General features: G+C 37.0%; 1 protein-coding gene across 1 annotated transcript in view; it reads right to left on the bottom strand.

Moving 5' to 3' along the window:
• Positions 1-10,880: 10,880 nt before the first annotated feature.
• loxl1 (lysyl oxidase-like 1) overlaps positions 10,881-19,347 on the bottom strand; it is a 63,032-nt gene continuing 54,565 nt past the window's right edge. Inside the window, exons 5-7 of the mRNA XM_062024293.1 lie at positions 18,178-18,273; positions 17,900-18,015; positions 10,881-11,940 (exon numbers count right to left, since the gene is read on the bottom strand). Of these exons, the coding sequence (XP_061880277.1) occupies positions 11,934-11,940; positions 17,900-18,015; positions 18,178-18,273 (219 nt within the window). The 3' untranslated portion in view covers positions 10,881-11,933. The remainder of the gene's footprint in view (positions 11,941-17,899; positions 18,016-18,177; positions 18,274-19,347) is intronic.

The raw sequence follows: 19,347 nt of genomic DNA, 5'->3' as shown, positions 1-19,347 counted from the left end.
ATTGTCTTTTATATTAAGCTGGTCCGAAAGTGTCATTATACAATACTAACAATATTCAAATATTACCAGTATTGTGCGACTAATAGTTAGCTGGCAACTGCTGCGTTAATCGCTACCTGAAAAACAATTGCGCTAATCGGTAGCAGCCAATTAGGACATTAATCACTAGCCGGCAACTAGCGCGTTAATCGCTACATACATGTATTATTACTATTATCATTATTATCGACTCATTCTAGTTTTTATTTTCCTATTTTAATGATGTTGGATCTGTGTTGTTGTTGTTTTTGGGGACAAGTGTTGTAAATTAGCTTTGGCTACAAACACTATGATGCATACATCGGATAACTGTTTCAGATGTCTATGTTTTTGTATCTGTCCCTATTTCAAATAAACCTCTCTATATATATATATATACATGGTAACTAGCGCTAGCTATCTTAAATGGCAACATGAATGTAATAATAAAGTTATTTATTCATGCTGTGATATTTTTTCGCATTCAACTACATGACAGTTGGCTCAATGTTCTTGTATATTTGAAGATATTTACATTTGTGGAAAAACTGCAGGGGGAAATATATATATTTTTTAAATTACAAAAACATTTTACGGCCCCCCTGGAGGTCGTGGACTCTCCGTTGAAGACCTCTGTATTAAATGTTTTTTACGTACACTTCGCCTGCTGTCTCTGCGTCCTTGGGTCAGAAATGCAGCCAATATTACATACAGATAATGTGTCATGAGACATGCAAATATAAATTAAATACACAGAGGACATAAGTAAAAGAAAACAAATAGGCATAATGATGCAATATGTACATACAGCTAGCCTAAATAGCATGTTAGCATCAATTAGCTTGCAGTCATGCTGTGACCAAATATGCCCGATTAGCACTCCAACAAGTCAATAACATCAACAAAGCTCACCTTTGTGCATTCACGCACAGCACAAAAAGTTTGGTGGGCAAAATGAGACAAAGAAGGAGTGGCAGAAAACATGTCTTGCTGTGGCAGCGTCGGAGAAAGTTGTACATGTACACAAACTATGGTGAGTTCAATGACCGCCAAAACTAGTAAGACCAAACGGCGCTTGCCAAATACTCTCATCAGTGAAGCATGTTCAATACAAACTGTGGGATTTCTAACAATTAGGGAGGTTTGTGTCATGTCTGTCCTCCTACAGAAACCAGAATAAAACAAAAAATATATTCCCCCCCCCACCTTTTTCCCATTTTCATCTATTTTTGAAAAATATCCAAGGAACCACAAGGTTGCCGGCCCCCGGGCTATACAAACACCCAACAAAACTGTAGTCAAATATGTTTTGCATGACAGCAGTGCTCTGCTCTATGTAGTACAACATTTTTTAAAAAGAGTTTTACTCTTCTTTTTTTTTGCCGCCGAAACCCTTGGCAAAAATCCTTTAGATGACAGGAGCAAAAGGTTCTCTATATGTCAGGAATGCTTTACTGTTATTTCACTGCAACAGAATACTTGTCAAAGATCCACTATTAAACATGAGAGCTCTGCTGTTTTCAAAATACCGCTGCACTGCATAAATCGCTAGTCAAAGATCCTCTATATGCAGCAACAGGAGTGCTATGCTGCTTTTAAGAATCTCCTGGAAAAAATACATTAAAAAAAGCCCTGTGACTTAATCATGTATAATGTGACGAAAAATGTCATATAATTATATTTTTTCTTCCATAAACAATAAGTCAACAAAATGGAGTATGGCAAAATCATGTCATGTCATTACACGTTTTGACTTCTATTGTTTCTTCCTGCAGTCATATTTTCTTCCTGTTTTGCATTTCTTGCATTGACTTGACCTCTGCTGCGTAGCGCTCGGTCCCCACCTGCTCATGATTAGTGATCAGGAGACTCCCCTGTCCCGGAATTCTAATCAGGTGCATTCTTATACCGACGGCTGCTTTCTTGCAGTGCTGCCTCATTGCATACTGTATGTAACCTGTACAGTAAGGAAGGAATCCCTGAATGGATCTTGATAAGAAGGTGGAGGGTTAAACCATTTGCAATGCAGTCTGTTGAACATTATGGAAAGCGCCACCCTACATTGCAACTGTTGGAATTGTCACAGAACACATTTTAAGATATTCAACATCTACTGTTCTCTCGCGGCGAAAGTGGACAGTGTTCCGCCCCTAATTCGTCACGTTTCATGTGTCAGGTAACCGTGACGAATGGGGCCGTATGAGTCCCCTACACACTGTTGCTTTCCTATTGTGAGTTTTTGACTCAACTGTGGTCGACTGCCTCGTCCACACTGGTGCTACTTGCATTTTCATGCACTGAATATATTTTACCTGCACATCGCCCGCCGTCTCTGCTTCTTGGGGTCACGCGTAACCGTAAAAGATCTTCAATATGACAGGACGGCTCTGTGCTGGGATGTATGCTATGCAGTTCTTTTGATGCCTGATAGTGAGGTATCAGCGTTTTACATTTCTTTGCATCACCCCGGCCAGCATTGATTGACAAGCCCGACAAAGCGCAGCGTTTCCAAGGAACAGGTGTCTTCCTGGTGTTCTTTCAGAAGAATTCCCTGGCAAGTTGTGACGTCCCACCGGCGAGGACGCTTGGAAGATCTAATCAGTCTTGCTTCACTTCTCTCAATCTGTTTTCACAATCATGCTGCAAGCTTGCAGCTGCAAAATGTGTGTCGCTTTGCTTTACATACTGTACCTTTGCTGCTGGTTGTGGTTGTTGAAGGGGTTAATTTTACTCCGCATGTTTATTGCTCTTGAAAAAAAAAAGGTATCGCTACAGTAAATAAGTCCTAGCCTTACGATGAAACAAATGTTGTAATGTTACAGTATGACGGGGATTTATTTGGCCCCATCTGGCACGGTTTACCTGAGACATGAAACGTGACAAATTGGGGCGAGGGTGCATTATTCACTTTAGTCGACAGATGGTAGTAGAGTGTACAATATCATAAAATGTGTTTTACGGCAATTCCAACTTGGACGACCACGTCAGTTGCTATGTAGAAGTGGCGCTTTCCATAATTTTCAGCAAACTGAATTGCAAAATGACGAACCTCCCTCTTCCTCTCATGCGGGATCCACCCAAGGATGGGGCCATACGAATCCCTTCCCTACTGTATGAGTCATAGAATAGCATCAAAGGTATCAAAATATTGTACAGTTTGATTTTATGTAAATCGATATGTGGTAGTAGTAACATAATTTGGTCGGTACCGATAAAAGTACAGGATTCATTACTCATCTTGAGTTAAAGCAGCAAAGTTATAATATTATTTAAAAAAAGTCACAATATGAAAACTATTATGATACGAGAAGGAGTTGTAATGTTGTAAAAATGTCATGATGCAACAAGAAACATGTTGCAATTTTTGTAAAATAATTTGTATTACGAGAAAGAGAAAAGTCGTAACCTTAAGAGAAAAGAGTTTGCAATGTTATGAGAACAACGGCATAACTTGAGGAAAAAGTCAAACAATAGTAGAAATTAGTTGTTACGAAGAACATGACAATATGAAGACAATCGTAATATGAGAAAAAGTTGTAATGTTGCCAAAAATGTCATAATATTTCAAGAAAGAGGTTACAATGTTACGAAAAAGGCAACAATATCCAAAATGAAATCCTGTTACGGCAAAGTTGTAATGTTACGAGAGAAAAGTCGTACACAAACAAGAAAAACGCTTGTAATGTTTTCAGAACAGCGCCATAATGTGATGAAAAGTTGAACATGAAGAGCAACAAATTGTTTTCTTAAAATAAAATATGTATGTGGAGGGGGGCGTGGCCTGCGGGCCTGCAGCGAGGCGGGGTGTGCCAGGACCGGCCTCGAAGTCAGCGACAGGTGCGTAGATGGCCCACCTGGGCATTGTTATCTAATCACCTGTCGCTCTGTATAAGCAGCAACCGGGAGGAGAGACGTGGTTGAAGCTGGGGGGGAGCGAGAGCATGACGAACATTTACGAAAAAAACGATTGCTGAAAAGCACCAAGAGACTTGTTTGAAAAAATAAAACGGGCTCGCCTGGAGATGCTTGGTGGTCTGGAGGACCCACTGGAAGGCAACTTCCACAATGTAGTTTTGAAAAAAGTGACAATGTAAAAATAGTGTAATACAAGAAAAAGTTGTAACACTGCCAAAATGTCATAATGTTACAAAAAGAGGTTGCAATGTTTTGAAAAAGGTAACATAATAGGAAATGAAATCCGATCACAAGAAGGTTGTATTGTTACAAGAGAAAATGTGTAAATGTTGTAACCTTACGAGAAAGAAGGTTGCAATATGAACAAGAAAGAGGTTGTGATTTTACTGAAAAGGTATGAAAATAAATTATATTACAATAAAGTTATGTTATTATGAGAGAAAAGTCCTAACTTTACGATTAAAAAGCTCATATTTTTATCCAAACAGAGCCACAGTATAATTAAAAGTTCAACTCTAAGAGAAACCATCTGTTTTCTTACGACAATAATAATTGGTATTTACGATAAAAGTTACATTGTGACAAAAAAAACTGTGAATAATGTTGCGAAACATTTTAAAAAGTTACATTAAAGAGGTGGTGTCACGAAAAAACAGGTCACAATATATGAAAAGGAATCCTGTTATAACAAAATGTTGTGTAAGAACAACTAACTTTACGGAAAAAAGAGCTTCCGCGATGAAAGCAATCCCATAATTTCATTTAGATATCAAACATCAGCAGAAAGCAGTTGTATTATTAGGAAAAAAATGGTACTGTTACGAAAAATGTATTCTATATGAAAATAAATCCTATTAAGAGAAAGTTGCCAGAGAAAAGCGTAACGTGATGAGAAAAATATTTTCATGTCATGAAAACATAGAAAAAGAGAAATAATGTGAACTTTAACAGCCACATTAAGTCAATGACATCAGCAGTTTTTGACCACCTAAAAACATTGACAAAATCAGAGGAATAATGTCTAAATCAGACTTAGAAAGACTAAACCATGCCTTTGTCTCCAGCAGGTTAGACTACCGTACTTAATGGCCTTCTCACTGGGCTCTCTAAACCAGCTGCAAACCAGCTGCAGTACATCCATAATGCTGCTGCTCGAGTCATGACTAAAACCAGGAAAAATGACCATATTAGTCCAGTGCTTAGGTCACTGCACTGACTTCCTGATGAACAGACTTTAAAACAACTTCGCTGGTGTCCAAGTCTTTTTATGGTCTTGTGCCAAAATACATCTCATGTTAGAACCATAAGAACCGTCTCCAGCTCTGAGAACCTCAGGGAGTGGTCTCCTGCTGGTGCCCAGAGTCAGGACCAAACATGGTGATGCTGCGTTGAAGTTTTATGCTCCTTTCATCCAAAATAGTCTTCCTGAAGACGTTGGCAATGTTTAAAACCCAGCCGGAAAACACTTTTATTGAATTGTGCATATGACAACTGAGCCTTTTTTATCTAAAGCATCTGATTGATTTGAATTAATTAGGATTGTTTCTATGATGATTGTATTTTCTGATTTTAATTTGAACATTTTTTCCTTCTTTTAATGTTCTGTAAAGCACTTTGAATTGCCTTGTGTGCGAATTGTGCTCTATAAATAACATTTCCTTTCCTTATGAAACATTTCAAGAACATACTTCGATATATTATAATGCAACTGTTTTGAACTTGTATTGTTTCTTTCCATATTTTGTTTCTACTTCCTGCCGTGCGCTCTTATTTTCTTTTCCCTCTTCCTGTTTTGATTTTCTTGTGTTGACTTTATGTCTGCTGCTTAGCGCTCGGTCCCCACCTGCTCCTGGTTAGTGATCAAGTGACTCACCTTTCTCTGAATATTAATTAGGAGCATTCTCATACCAACGGCTGCTTTCTTTAAGTTCATTGCATGTTGTATGCAGTCCGTACTTTGTTTGCGCTGTGTCAGGTTCAAACACTGATGACATCTATTAAACAGACCAGAAGCAAGGAATCATGCAGAGACAGAGTTAAATTTTGCTCAATTGAGGAGAGGCGTTTTTTGGGCTGTACTCTAGTTACAGATCCAAACTACGCTCTAAAGTCCAGCCCACATGCTTCCTCTATTTATTTGGGAGGTCCCTGGTTACATCACTGAAGCTGTCGCTGAGGGAAGGGGGTAATCTCGACAGCTCCAGTTAGACACAATATATGACTATTAATGAAATGCGAATGTGTTGATACTCGTGATATCGCCCTGTCTGTGCTCTGTCTGCGTCACGGCACTCGATGTTCGGCCTTGGCAGTCAGCAGGCCGATTCTGGAAACAAACACTGATACGAGACTTGTTTGTTTTCAAGTTTATTCACAATACCATATTACAATTACAACAGTAGTGAATATCCATTTTGGGATGGTGGTAAGTGAAAGGGTCCCCCAGATAAGCTAGAAGAAGCTTTTGGCAGGGGGTCCAAAGGACAGTATATGCATGGAATGCTGAAACATGGTGGCAAGCACAAAGACGCTATATGATAAACGCTTTGCACAGATAGAAAAAGTACAACTTCTGCACAATTGATAATAACTATAGCAACGGCCCTTAAGCATAAGAGTTGTGTGATAATATATACATAATTATTGTAACACGCTGACGTTCCTGTCGGGAGTTTTGCTCTGCACTTCATGCTCTGTGTTTTTGATTTACCCGTGGTGGACTGCCTCATCTTCCTGCTTTTTCCTGCGTTAAATATATTTTTTACCTGCACGTCGCCTGCTGTCTCTGCATCTTGGGATCATGTCGCCAGTGGTAATGAGCAACCGTAACAAAATGTGTGGTTTTAGAAGAAGACATGTATAATGTTACCAAAAAGTCACACTATGTAAAGAAATGTGTAGTATCACATTATATAAAAATAAAATAAAAAAATAAAAAATATATACAGTATATATATATATATATGTATATATACATATATGTATATATTCATGTATATATACATATATATGTATATATTCATATTTATATATATATATATATATATATATATATATATATATATATATATATATATATATATATATATATATATATATATATATATATATATATATATATGAAAAGTCGTAGCTGATGACTGTAGTTTGTTGCTATAAATAAATAGATTAAGTGACAAAGTACAACATTTCAAATGCAAGTATGCTGAGGCTATTCTTTGGCCATTGTTGTCATAATACATTACATTACGTAATACTTTATCGTATAAATCACCAGTGGTTGAATTGCCAGCTGATTATTCTCATGTAGATGTTATTCATAACAACATGCCTCCGCTGCAGCGTGCAGATTGTTGCGCTGATTTGTACTTCAAGTCCCCCGCTGTTCTACTTTCCCCGAAAGCAAGCTGGCGTTGGTATCTCTGGCAGCGTTATTATGTATATGGCGGACCTTGCAACACAGTGTGCTGCCTGTCTGTCTGCTGGCTTTTTGCTCTATGCACGCCTTGGGGCCATTTACTTTTGCACTAAAGCACACTCTGGCCCCTTTACTACTTTTCATCATGCAAAAAAAAAATTAAAAAATGTACACTTCTAATTTGTGTATACGTGCCAAACTGAAATAGTTTCGCAAGTGTGGCCTTTAGTCAGTAAAGTGCTGTGGTGCGGCCATAATATTAATTAAAACAAGAAACCAATATAGCTAAAGAAGCCCGATGGGAGTCGTTGGAATAAATATATAAAGTTACCTAATTGGAAAAAAAAAATGATAACAATATAGAGAAATATGCAATGAAGTGAACACATTTCAGACAGAGGAGTTGACGTAAAGTGACAAACATAAAAAGACACAACGCACAGTCCTGTCCTGTCTGGAGATGGATGGGTCGAACACAGCAGGGGGCAGGGTTCATGAAAAACAGATTGCAGAACAAAAAACAAAAACAAAGCAATTACTTAAAAATTAACATCCAACTATATATATATATATATATATATATATATATATATATATATATATATATATATATATATATATATATATATATATATATATATATATATATATATATATATATATATATATATATATATCAGTGGCGTGCGGTGAGGTTAATGTCTGGTGAGGCACTGCATCATCACAGTCAGATTTACAAACATATGAACCCTAAATAGTATCTAATTCACCATGTGATTGGCAGCAGTTAACGGGTTATGTTTAAAAGCTCATACCAGCATTCTTTACACAACTGTAGCACACAAAAAAGCACATTTAATAAAAAAAACATTATTATGGTCTTACCTTTTTTGCTGGACATCCACGCAGCCAGCCTTTGCGTGTGTACCACGCCGTTTGAAAAGAACGGGTCTTCTGTCCCGAAGTCAAAAGCAAACCTTTTAGCTCCGGCGTTGGTCTACCTCTAATTATTACCTCCTGCTTCGATTGAAAGTCCAGTTCAGAAAACTGTTTTATTTTACATATGTAATCCTCCATGTTTTTAATAAAAGTCCAGGCGAGAAGAAATAAACAACTAATTGACTTGCAAACTTTTTTTTTCTTTTCTTTTTTTCTTCTGCGGCCGAGGAATGATCTCTGGGATCACTACCGCCCTCTACCACCAGGAGGCCGGATTACTGCGAGCCTCAACCAGTACGTCTTTTGCAGCAGATTTATGAATGCTCAGCACAAGAAATACGTTATCCACATACAGTTGTTGACAAAATACACTGTACATTATATACCTCAGCTAACTAAACTATGCCACAGTTTAGTTAGCTGATATAATTCATATAGCAATACAGTCTCACTGCACAGCAGCTCAGCAGTTAGCCGAGTCATTGTGCACAATCCATGTTGAGGCACAAATCAGTGACGTGCCTCAACTGGCTGCTGATCACCGCACCGTCTCTTTTCAGTATTTGAACGGCAAATGTGAAAATAAAAATAAAAATAATCTAAAACTGGTGAAGTTAAATGGAAAATAACTTTAGTATAATCACTGGATACATATAACAATTTAATTATTATTTTTTTCTTTTTAAATTTTTTTTATTTCATATATATATATATATATATATATATATATATATATATATATATATATATATATATATATATATATATATATATATATATACCTGCGAAACAGGCTTGTAGGGATGAAATAGCCTCTGTGTTTTTTCTTGACCTAACGAATATATATATAAATATATGTGTTTATAAATGTATATATATATATATATATATATATACACACTACCGTTCAAAAGTTTGGGGTCACATTGAAATGTCCTTATTTTTGAAGGAAAAGCACTGTACTTTTCAATGAAGATAACTTTAAACTAGTCTTAACTTTAAAGAAATACACTCTATACATTGCTAATGTGGTAAATGACTATTCTAGCTGCATATGTCTGGTTGTTGGTGCAATATCTACATAGGTGTATAGATGCCCATTTCCAGCAACTATCACTCCAGTGTTCTAATGGTACAATGTGTTTGCTCATTGGCTCAGAAGGCTAATTGATGATTAAAAAACCCTTGTGCAATCATGTTCACACATCTGAAAACAGTTTAGCCCGTTACAGAAGCTACAAAACTGACCTTTCTTTGAGCAGATTGAGTTTCTGGAGCATCACATATGTGGGGTCAATTAAACGATCAAAATGGCCAGAAAAAGAGAACTTTCATCTGAAACTCAACAGAGTTTCAGATGAAAGTTCTCTTTTTCTGGCTATTCTTGTTCTTAGAAATTAAGGCTATTCCACAAAATTGTTTGGGTGACCCCAAACTTTTGAACGGTAGTGTATATATATATATATATATATATATATATATATATATATATATATATATATATATATATATATATATATATATATATATACATATATATATATCAGTGACGTGCGGTGAGGTTCATGGCTGGTGAGACACTAACTTAATCACAGTCAGATTTACAAACATATGAACCCTAAAGAGTATCTTATTTACCATTTTATTGGCAGCAGTTAACGGGTTGTGTTTAAAAGCTCATACCAGCATTCTTCCCTGCTTGGCACTCAGCATCAAGGGTTGGAATTGGGGGTTAAATCACCAAAAATTATTCCCGGGCGCGGCGCCGCTGCTGCCCACTGCTCCCCTCACCTCCCAGGGGGTGAACAAGGGGATGGGTCAAATGCAGAGGACAAATTTCATTATATGTTACATATAAGTACTATAATAATATACATATATACGTACATACATACATATATGTATTTATTTATTATTTTAAATATATATATTATGTGTATGCATATATATATATATATATATATATATATATATATATATATATATATATATATATATATATATATATTCATTTTAAATATATTTTCTTAAGTACCATTGGGACCATGAATTTCCTTTGCAAGGGAGTCTTGCCACACACATTATTCATACACCAGTGGGAGTGGGAGCAGGGTGGACAAAGTGTCTTGCACACGCTACAGGCGCAGCTGCCCTGGAGTAGATTGATGGAATATGCACCAACGGCCCCTCCGACCACCACCTATCATTCATTCATCAGTGTGAGCGGCACTGGGAACAAGGGTGAAGTGCCTTGCCCAAGGACACAACGGCAGTGACTTGGATGGCAAGAGACGGTGATCGAACCTGGAAACCTCAAGTCGTCCCCTTCAAACCAATTCCTATATAGTATGGGTAAAATTCAACTTAACAGTTAAAAGACTAAAAAAACCTGTAGTAAATGCATGAAATATAATCGCTGCCCTGTTTTAATAAAACAACAAATAGAGAGTAAGAGACTACAGTAATGTATTGCTTTTTGTCTGTTTAAAAAAGCACAATTACAAGTCAAGGTTTTGGTCGTTTGGTAATGTTTATTTGAATTCAAGTACAATACATAAATGTAAGCCTTTAATATCATCATTAATCAGCTTGAAAAATAATGTATTAATTTGTGTATTTTCATTTCATAATTCAGTACAATTCATAATTGTATTTATTTTTCTTTCTTTAACATTGTGTGTAGTTATACTTTTTAGTTTTTGAATGCATTGCTTCAGTAAAAGTGTCATACACAATTTAAATTAAAAAAAAATATTTCAATACTTCATACCAAAAATGTTCTATTCCTATGAAACTGGTTTCTATTTATTCAGTGTGAATTTTCTACAACACATGCAGTTGGTACATACTGTATGTACAGTATTTTAAAAAAAATAGCCTTATACAACTTTTGTGGTGACGTCACATTGTGCAGAGAGGAAAACGGAGCGGCCTTTGTTTGGTATTTTGCATTTATTTCACCCCCTCCCAACAGCGCATACATTCTAATAACCCATGAAATACACATAGAATAGCTCAACTTCACAAAAGACATTACAACCAGCCAACAAAACAATGAGAACAAAACAAAAGTAATTCATCATGTAAATCATGCGTCAGTTTGGTTATACATTCTTCCAAAAAACAAGGCGTCGATGACGTATGTGCCACCTGACCAGTGTTGGTAGTAAAGAAGACAGTGTAAATGCACATTATTATTACTAATTATAATAATAATGAGCCTTGTTTACAAGAGAGCACCTTGAGTTGAGTTCCTGGACGTTTACACTTCTTAAAGGTCGTCAAACATTCACCGGGCCTGACCAAAAGCACTGAAAAGGCTGCAGTATGCATGCCAGGCCACTAGTCGGCAATGTCACTTTGGAAAAAAAAAACACGTGCAGATAATTTTTTTGGGCAATAACCGTGGACAAAATGTGTATGAGACAATATAATGCATTGGTCTTATAACCCCTAACCCAGATTGAATCAGTGCCAGTGGATCCTACTTCTTTCACTATGTGGGAATGTAAAACAGCACAATAAAACACAACAACAACAAAAGACAAACAAACAACTTGAGTGAGCCATGGAGTTCCGTTCACATTCCAATGAAGAGCACTCAGGGTCACCTCGTGTGGTTAGTCGCTCTTCCAGTGCTTGATCAAGACCTGCAACACAAACAGTACAATAATATTATTGGTGTTGTGGCCCAAAAAAGTCCAGTTTATTATTATTCATTTGGTTTTTATTTTTCGCCACTCATTTAAATATTTTATTTACTTATAAACAATAACTTTTAGAGAAATTATTATAATGCGCACTGCCGATGAGCTGGTCTAGTGAGGTCTATTTTTACACTGGATTATAGGGCGCGTTAACGGAGTCATAACACGTAATGGTGGTTCTTTGGTCAAAATGTTGCATAGATTATGTTTTACAGATCATCTTCAAGCCGCTTTCTGACAGTCGCTTCAGGATGCGCCGTTTTGTGGGCGGTCTTATTTACGTGGCTCACCTTCGGCAGCGTCTTCTCCCCGTCATCTTTGTTGTAGCGGTGTCGCGTGCAAGGACGGCAGTGGAAGAAGTGTCACAAAGATGGAGCTAACTGTTTTAATGACATTCAGACTTTACTTAAATCAATAATGGAGCAGCATCTCCTCATCCATGGTTAACTAGTCGGAAATGTGTCCCATGAAAAACCGTCCGACCGGAACTCTCTAATAACTAAAGTTCCTTGGGTGAATAATGTAAACTCACTGCACCGGTATGTTTTAACGCTTTCATGGCGAGTTTACTGATAAGTAAGAACTTTACACTACTTTATATTAGAACTCTCTAATAACTAAAGTTCCTTGAGTGAATAATGTAAACTCACTAAACCGGTATGTTTTAGCGCTTTCATGGCGAGTTTACTGATAAGTAAGAACTTTACACTACTTTATATTAGAAATGGCAACAGCGGAGGAGGAATGTCCCATAACAAGAAGATAGAGGAAAAGAAGAAGTTTATCGACTACAGTGTCGTCACGTACTACAAAGGCGGACGCGCGCAAATTTTCAGGACTTATGCAGATCCCAAATACGGATCAGCAGTTACCAGAAGGTAAGAAAAGTTTTTCTCGCATAATATTGCGAAGCAAAACACCTGATAATAAGTCTTACCTTATACACACACCATAATAATACTCAAAACACAGTACAATCCATCAAGCGGTGCGGCTTAATAGCTTACCAAAGTCGTACTAAAAAATTTTGATCGATTTTTTTAACGCCATATGAAGTGAATTATATTTATATAGCGCTCTTCTCTAGTGACTCAAAGCGCTTTACATAGTGAAACCAAATATCTAAGTTACATTTAAACCAGTGTGGGTGGCACTGGGAGCAGGTGGGTAAAGTGTTTCGCCCAAGGACACAACGGCAGTGACTCGGATGGGGGTAGCGGGGATTGAACCTGGAACCCTCAAGTTGCTGGCACGGCCGCTCTACCAACCGAGCTATACCGCCCGATATGTAATGTTCTATATTCTCAATGGAACATATAACATTTTTGCGTTGTTTACTTGAGTCATATTGCAGTCTACACGTATCTCTTATGTGTGACTGCCATCTACTGGTCACACTTATCATTTCATCATGTACCAAATAAAATAGCTTCGAGGTCGGTAAGCACAACCAAAATTTATTCCGTACATTAGGCGCCCCGGGTTATAAGGCACACTGTCGAGTTTTTTGAGAAAATTAAAGGATTTTAAGTGCGCCTTATAGTCCGAAAAATACGGTACATTGATATCGTTTTACCAGCCCAGCCCTAAAAAAAGCAGCAATTAAAACATTTATCATAGCATTTATCGAGGTAAAACTGCTAGTTTTGCTGTGCTGCTCGCAATTCCGAACTAAACGATGGATTATTGTTCGAGATCTCAGCAAGAAGATTGGGGCGTTTTGCTGATATCGCGTACAAGGTTGCAGATTTCTAAGGTCGCTTTCGTGCATATCTTCAGTGACATTTAATAATTTACTTTTCTTTACTGATTTGATGGGTAATTGGTGACATGAATATTCATAATGTGAAATCACGCAAATAATTGGACACACATGGTGTGCAATAGCGTGGACGTGATTACGATATAGATGGGCTTGATTTAAGTGGATCGTTTGGCGTCAAGTAAGTGTTCAGACCGTCATAATGGAGGTCACGCCCCCGACATCTGCTTTTTTAAATTTTTGGATCTCATTTGCTTACAAAGCGAGCCATTATGACCACTTTCCTTTCTTTAAATGCCTGGGCTTGCATATTCCCAACTTTGCATGCGCTATCTTCTACGCTCGCTAATAGAGCTTGAGGGAAGTTCAACACCTCTGCATCTTCTCTTCCGATGGAAAATGTGAAAAGTTTCAGAGCCCATTAATCTTAATTGAAGAACGAGAACATCATTTGTTAAATCATCAAATGGTTTGGCCGAGAAGCCATTAAGTACGCTAATAAGTCGTAAGTAATTTGATACACTTTGATGCTCTTCACAGAGCTGCATTAAGGAGAACTGCGATTCTGTACGGTGATTCACTATGCCGTGGAACCTCCTTTACAGGCCACTACATTAGGTACACCTCCAATATCAAAATATGCATCGACATTAAACCTGTCAACCCGCCTGGTTTTCTCGGGAAACTCCCGTATTTTGCCCTTCTTTCCTGCATTTTCCCCATATGTTCATAACTTCATTGAAAAAAAACCAACAATCTCTATCTGTTATAGCAACACTGTGGGTTGATAATAGTCTCCTAATGTAAAACTGAAATGTTTTTAAATGCAACTGCCATGAAGGTATACTTGACTAAATAATGTTTGATACATTTTTTATAATTGCAAGTTATTTAATCTGCACTATTGTGCTGGAAAAATAATCTTTAAAATAGTAATTGTACAATATTACATATTTGATTGATTTATAAAAGTGCAAAATATAAGATAGGACAAATGATAGTATCACATAACACACACAAAAAAGACCTTAATCAAAATAAATAAATACATATTGTGCATTTTATACTATATTTAACATAACACTTTAGTATGGGTAACATATTCACCATTAAGGGTTAGGGTTAGGTTTAGGGTTAGGTTTAGGCTTAGGGTTAGGGTTACTAATAAGCAATAATTCTGAGGTTATTGAGGGAAGACTCTTAGTTAATGGCTTACTGGTTGTATAATAGAATAAGGCATTAAATAAGTACTTAATAATGACTAATTAAGAGCCAATATGTTACTTATTCGCATGTTAATAAGCAACTAATTAATGGTGAATGTGTGTTCCCCATACTAAAGTGTTACCAAAAAAATATATATTGCATACAGTATCACCATGTATTATTTGGCATGTAAAGGATAATATAAGCATTTCAAAACAGGTTACAAAGGAGCGGTACATTTAACGTAATTTCTGGTTGTAATATTTCATCAAATCTATTATTAATCTACCTGCTAATTTACTGTTAATGTATGGTTGTTACATGGTTCTATCTACACTTCTGTTAAATTGTAATAATCACTTATTCTTCTGTTTTTTTGGATACTTTACATTACTTTTACGACAAATTAGGGTTCTGCTCCAATGACAAGTACTTTTAGCCGGCGGCAATAATACAAATAATAATAATGATAAAATGATAAATGGGTTATACTTGTATAGCGCTTTTCTACCTTCAAGGTACTCAAAGCGCTTTGACAGTATTTCCACATTGACCCATTCACACACATATTCACACACTGATGGCGGGAGCTGCCATGCAAGGCGCTAACCAGCAGCCATCAGGAGCAAGGGTGAAGTGTCTTGCCCAAGGACACAACGGACGTGACTAGGATGGTAGAAGGTGGGGATTGAACCCCAGTAACCAGCAACCCTCTGATTGCTGACAGGGCCACTCTACCAACTTCGCCACGCCGTCCCCATAAATTACGATTACAATTATTATATATAATAAAACATATAAAAAAAAAAGAGAATGTTTTTTATTGTTTGCGCTATGGCGCCATCTTTTGGACGAGTTCACCCACTGCAGGGTCCTTCCATTTACTGGGTGTGGGTTTTTTTTTTCAACCGAAGTGTCATTCAGTCTTCTTTCCGTCCATAGCGTTTCTACTTGTATGGGTTCTTCATTCATCACTCCTAGCAACGTTTCTAAGTTTTACGATATAACTAAAAAATGTTATACTTACTAAACAGTCCCATGTGTGATGTATGTAGGAGTGTTTCTCATGCACATTTGCACGCGCTATCGTAATGTAGCTAATATACTAACACGTTTACGTTAGTATTATTAACTTACATCTGCATTTTTGTGTTGTTTTCAGTTTTACAAATTCCTCAGTAAATTCACCAAAAGGTCACCGTGGAGTTTGTTTAGCTGATTGGAGAGCTAGCTTCCGCAGCTAGTGGGTCCACGACATTGACTTCTGTTTTGTTTGATCAGCCATTTTACAGACACCGTTTGGAAACAATTAAGGTATATAAATAAACATTTACAGAATGTCTTACTTTGTAAATAAATCATCTTGCAACATGCTTGTCCAGTGCGGCCAATATATGGAAACATATTTTTTTTCCTTCTAAAAGTGAGTTTTGTGTGTGCGGCTTATATCCCGATGTGCTCTATAGTCCGGAAAATACAGTAGTTACAGGGTCAGTTCTGGTCATACCAATGCTGATATTGATACTTAACATTTTCAACATCATTGAATTTTGAGAACACCTATAATCAGACAAAAACACAGTATGGCAGAGTAACAATATCAATACATAGTTTTCCTATTATTGGCTCTGATTTGAATCCTTTGGTTTTCACCCTTAAACTCCTCCTGTGCCCAGGGACTTATTGTATGAGTTTGTCAACAATAACAAAACAGACAACAAGTGTTTTTGACAATAAAAAATATCGATCAGACCATACACTGACACCATAGTCCATTTTACGACTTTTTGGAGTTCCTATAACCTTTTTAGTACCCGGGCCGTTTTCGTCGTGTTCCGACATACGGGAACTAGGGACTACGGCCCTCAGATCCTATAACCATTTTAGCACCTACTCTAAGGCACGGTCTAAACTGAGTCCTATAGGAAGTATAATACGTAGGTGTTTGGTGATTGGTTGACCTGACGAGCTACGCCCCACAGAGTTGTTTACGAGATCACAACAGCAACAGGAAAAATGGACACAGCCAGCGATAAATGGACCGACGAGGAGGTCAAAACTCTCCTTGCCGCCTATTCCCCAGAGGAGATTCAGTGAGGGTTTCTCTGAACGGGATGTTGGTGGTTTTGCAGTGGCAGGTGAGGCGCTAAATTAATATGTCACGGGTCGCAGGCGGATATGCGTCACACGTGTTTCTTACCAAGGTCCCCAGTATCCCCAGCCATGTGTGAACGTGAAAAGGAAAAGTCCCAATGGGGAAGGGTAGTTCCTATAACTAAACTCGAGTGTGGTAGTTCTTAAAACTGCGTCCCGAGAACTACTATATGCGAATCTGGCTTATACTTTGGTATTGTATTTGGTAATACTTATTGGTATTGTTAGTGTAGATATTTGTATCGATCCGTCCACCTCTCCTTACATTCGAGTTAGCATATCCTCCAAAGGTGTGGTGTAACATATTTAGCTATTCCTTGTCCTCAAGTGATAAGATTACTTGTAATAAATCTAGTTTTCTTGCCCAATGTCGGCGAAAATTGCTGACTTAGAAGTGGCTTTTCACTGTGGAGGGACGTTAGCCGTTTCATTGCATTGAGGATGTGCTCGTTTGCTTGTTACTGTCAATTTTTTGGGACAGAGCTAGAGTGTGTCATCAACATCCATTATCACGATATCACAGTAGTATTAAAGCTCTATCATGGGCCAAATGTATATCATTGATATGGTACATCGTCTGTATTGGCCTGTTAAATTTCCATTTAGTCAACGACAACCTCAATTGGGGACTGGATTTAGCCAAATAAAAAGACAAACTATTTCATTACAGACCTAATAATGTGTCAGTGTATTGGTTTGTGTGAACTTTGAAAATAAATTGTCCTCAAAAGTACAAGCCAACCTAGAAATAAACACAACTTAATCCTCAGTTGGACTTACTGTGTTATCTCGCATTTGGTGGTTGTCACAAAGCGCCCTGTGTAGTGAATGTTACACCTGACCACGTTGTTGGTGAAATCCGACTCCATCACCAGGAATTTGGGGTTGACCTGAAGCTGAAAACACAACACAGAATTGATATTCTTGGTCAGTCAGTTTTCAGTCCCCACTTACGCCATTATGAGCGTTACGTAATAGCACCACTGTTGCCAGTTTTATCAGAACCAGACAACGTGTTTCTCTCATATCATGGTATGTAGAATCATCCAAGTTCTTACCTTCAGTATGTAGTTTCCAGGCTGGATGTCGGTGATATCGATCCATTGGCAGTCAATATCAGCGTTGTAAGTATCATAGCAGCCTGGGCTTAGACCCTGACAAAACACATATTGAGTAAAAAGTCATTTGTAAGACTATTGATGTATTGGAATAGGGATCGTGTACATTTACTTCAGCTGACTTTACACTACAGGACACGGTTCAAGTGCAATTTTGCCCAATTTCGATATGAGTCCCAGCAGCATAAAGACATTATTATTATTGTCTAAATAGAATATGCCAAGATCGGAATTGAAACATAATGTGACTACAACACGCAAGCCTGCAAGCATCAAAATACATGGTTATGACACACACACACACACACACATGCCTGTTTAGACGAACAACACACCCACTAAATCAAAGAACACCCGTGGTAAACCTGTAAAAATATTAAAATGTTTTTTGTTTTTTTTTCTACAAAAATTTAAATTTTACTGCTTTTCTTTTTCATAATTTAGTTTGACAAAGCAAGTCCATTTTTTTCCCCCAATGGTATTAAAACGATAAACCAAATACGCAATCTAGATCGGATCCAGATTTAACTTGTTTTGATGTTTGACTTTTGTCGAACTTCATTTAACATTTGTTATTCAAATCAGATAGGATTTGATGAGGATATTCTATTTTTCAACCAATTGTACCTTTTTTTAGTTGGACTTTTTAATACTGTACCTGGATTAATAAAACAAAGAAAATGGATACAAATCATAACCAAATAACACATTTGGTTTAGTTCAAGTAATGGTTACAGAAGGTATTTTATTTTACATTTTAAATATGGATTAAAAAAATGTTTTAATTGTTTTTTATTAATATAGATGTTTATCATAATGTCTTGTGGAGATCTTAAGATGAATAAAGGACCAGTCATTCAATATATGCATCCAATCTGAAACAAATCTAAAGTAAATAGCAAAAAAGAAAAATGATGAAAATATTTAAAATGTATTGAAAAAAAGACATTATCGAGAGTAGTCTAGTTCAAATGTTGAAATTAAAAATATAATTTGAATAATTTGTTTGTGTGCACAAAAGGGTGAACGTTGGTCAAATTGCACCCCGACAGCATTTCTCAAATAGTGGGTTGGGCCTCTTATAGGGGATACAGTGAGCAGCAGGAGAGA

Source organism: Entelurus aequoreus, linkage group LG02 (assembly GCF_033978785.1).
Source record: "Entelurus aequoreus isolate RoL-2023_Sb linkage group LG02, RoL_Eaeq_v1.1, whole genome shotgun sequence".
Taxonomy (NCBI): Eukaryota; Metazoa; Chordata; class Actinopteri; order Syngnathiformes; family Syngnathidae; genus Entelurus; species Entelurus aequoreus.
The sequence above is the reverse complement of the archived record's forward strand: the minus strand, read 5'-3'. Positions and strand labels throughout refer to the sequence as shown.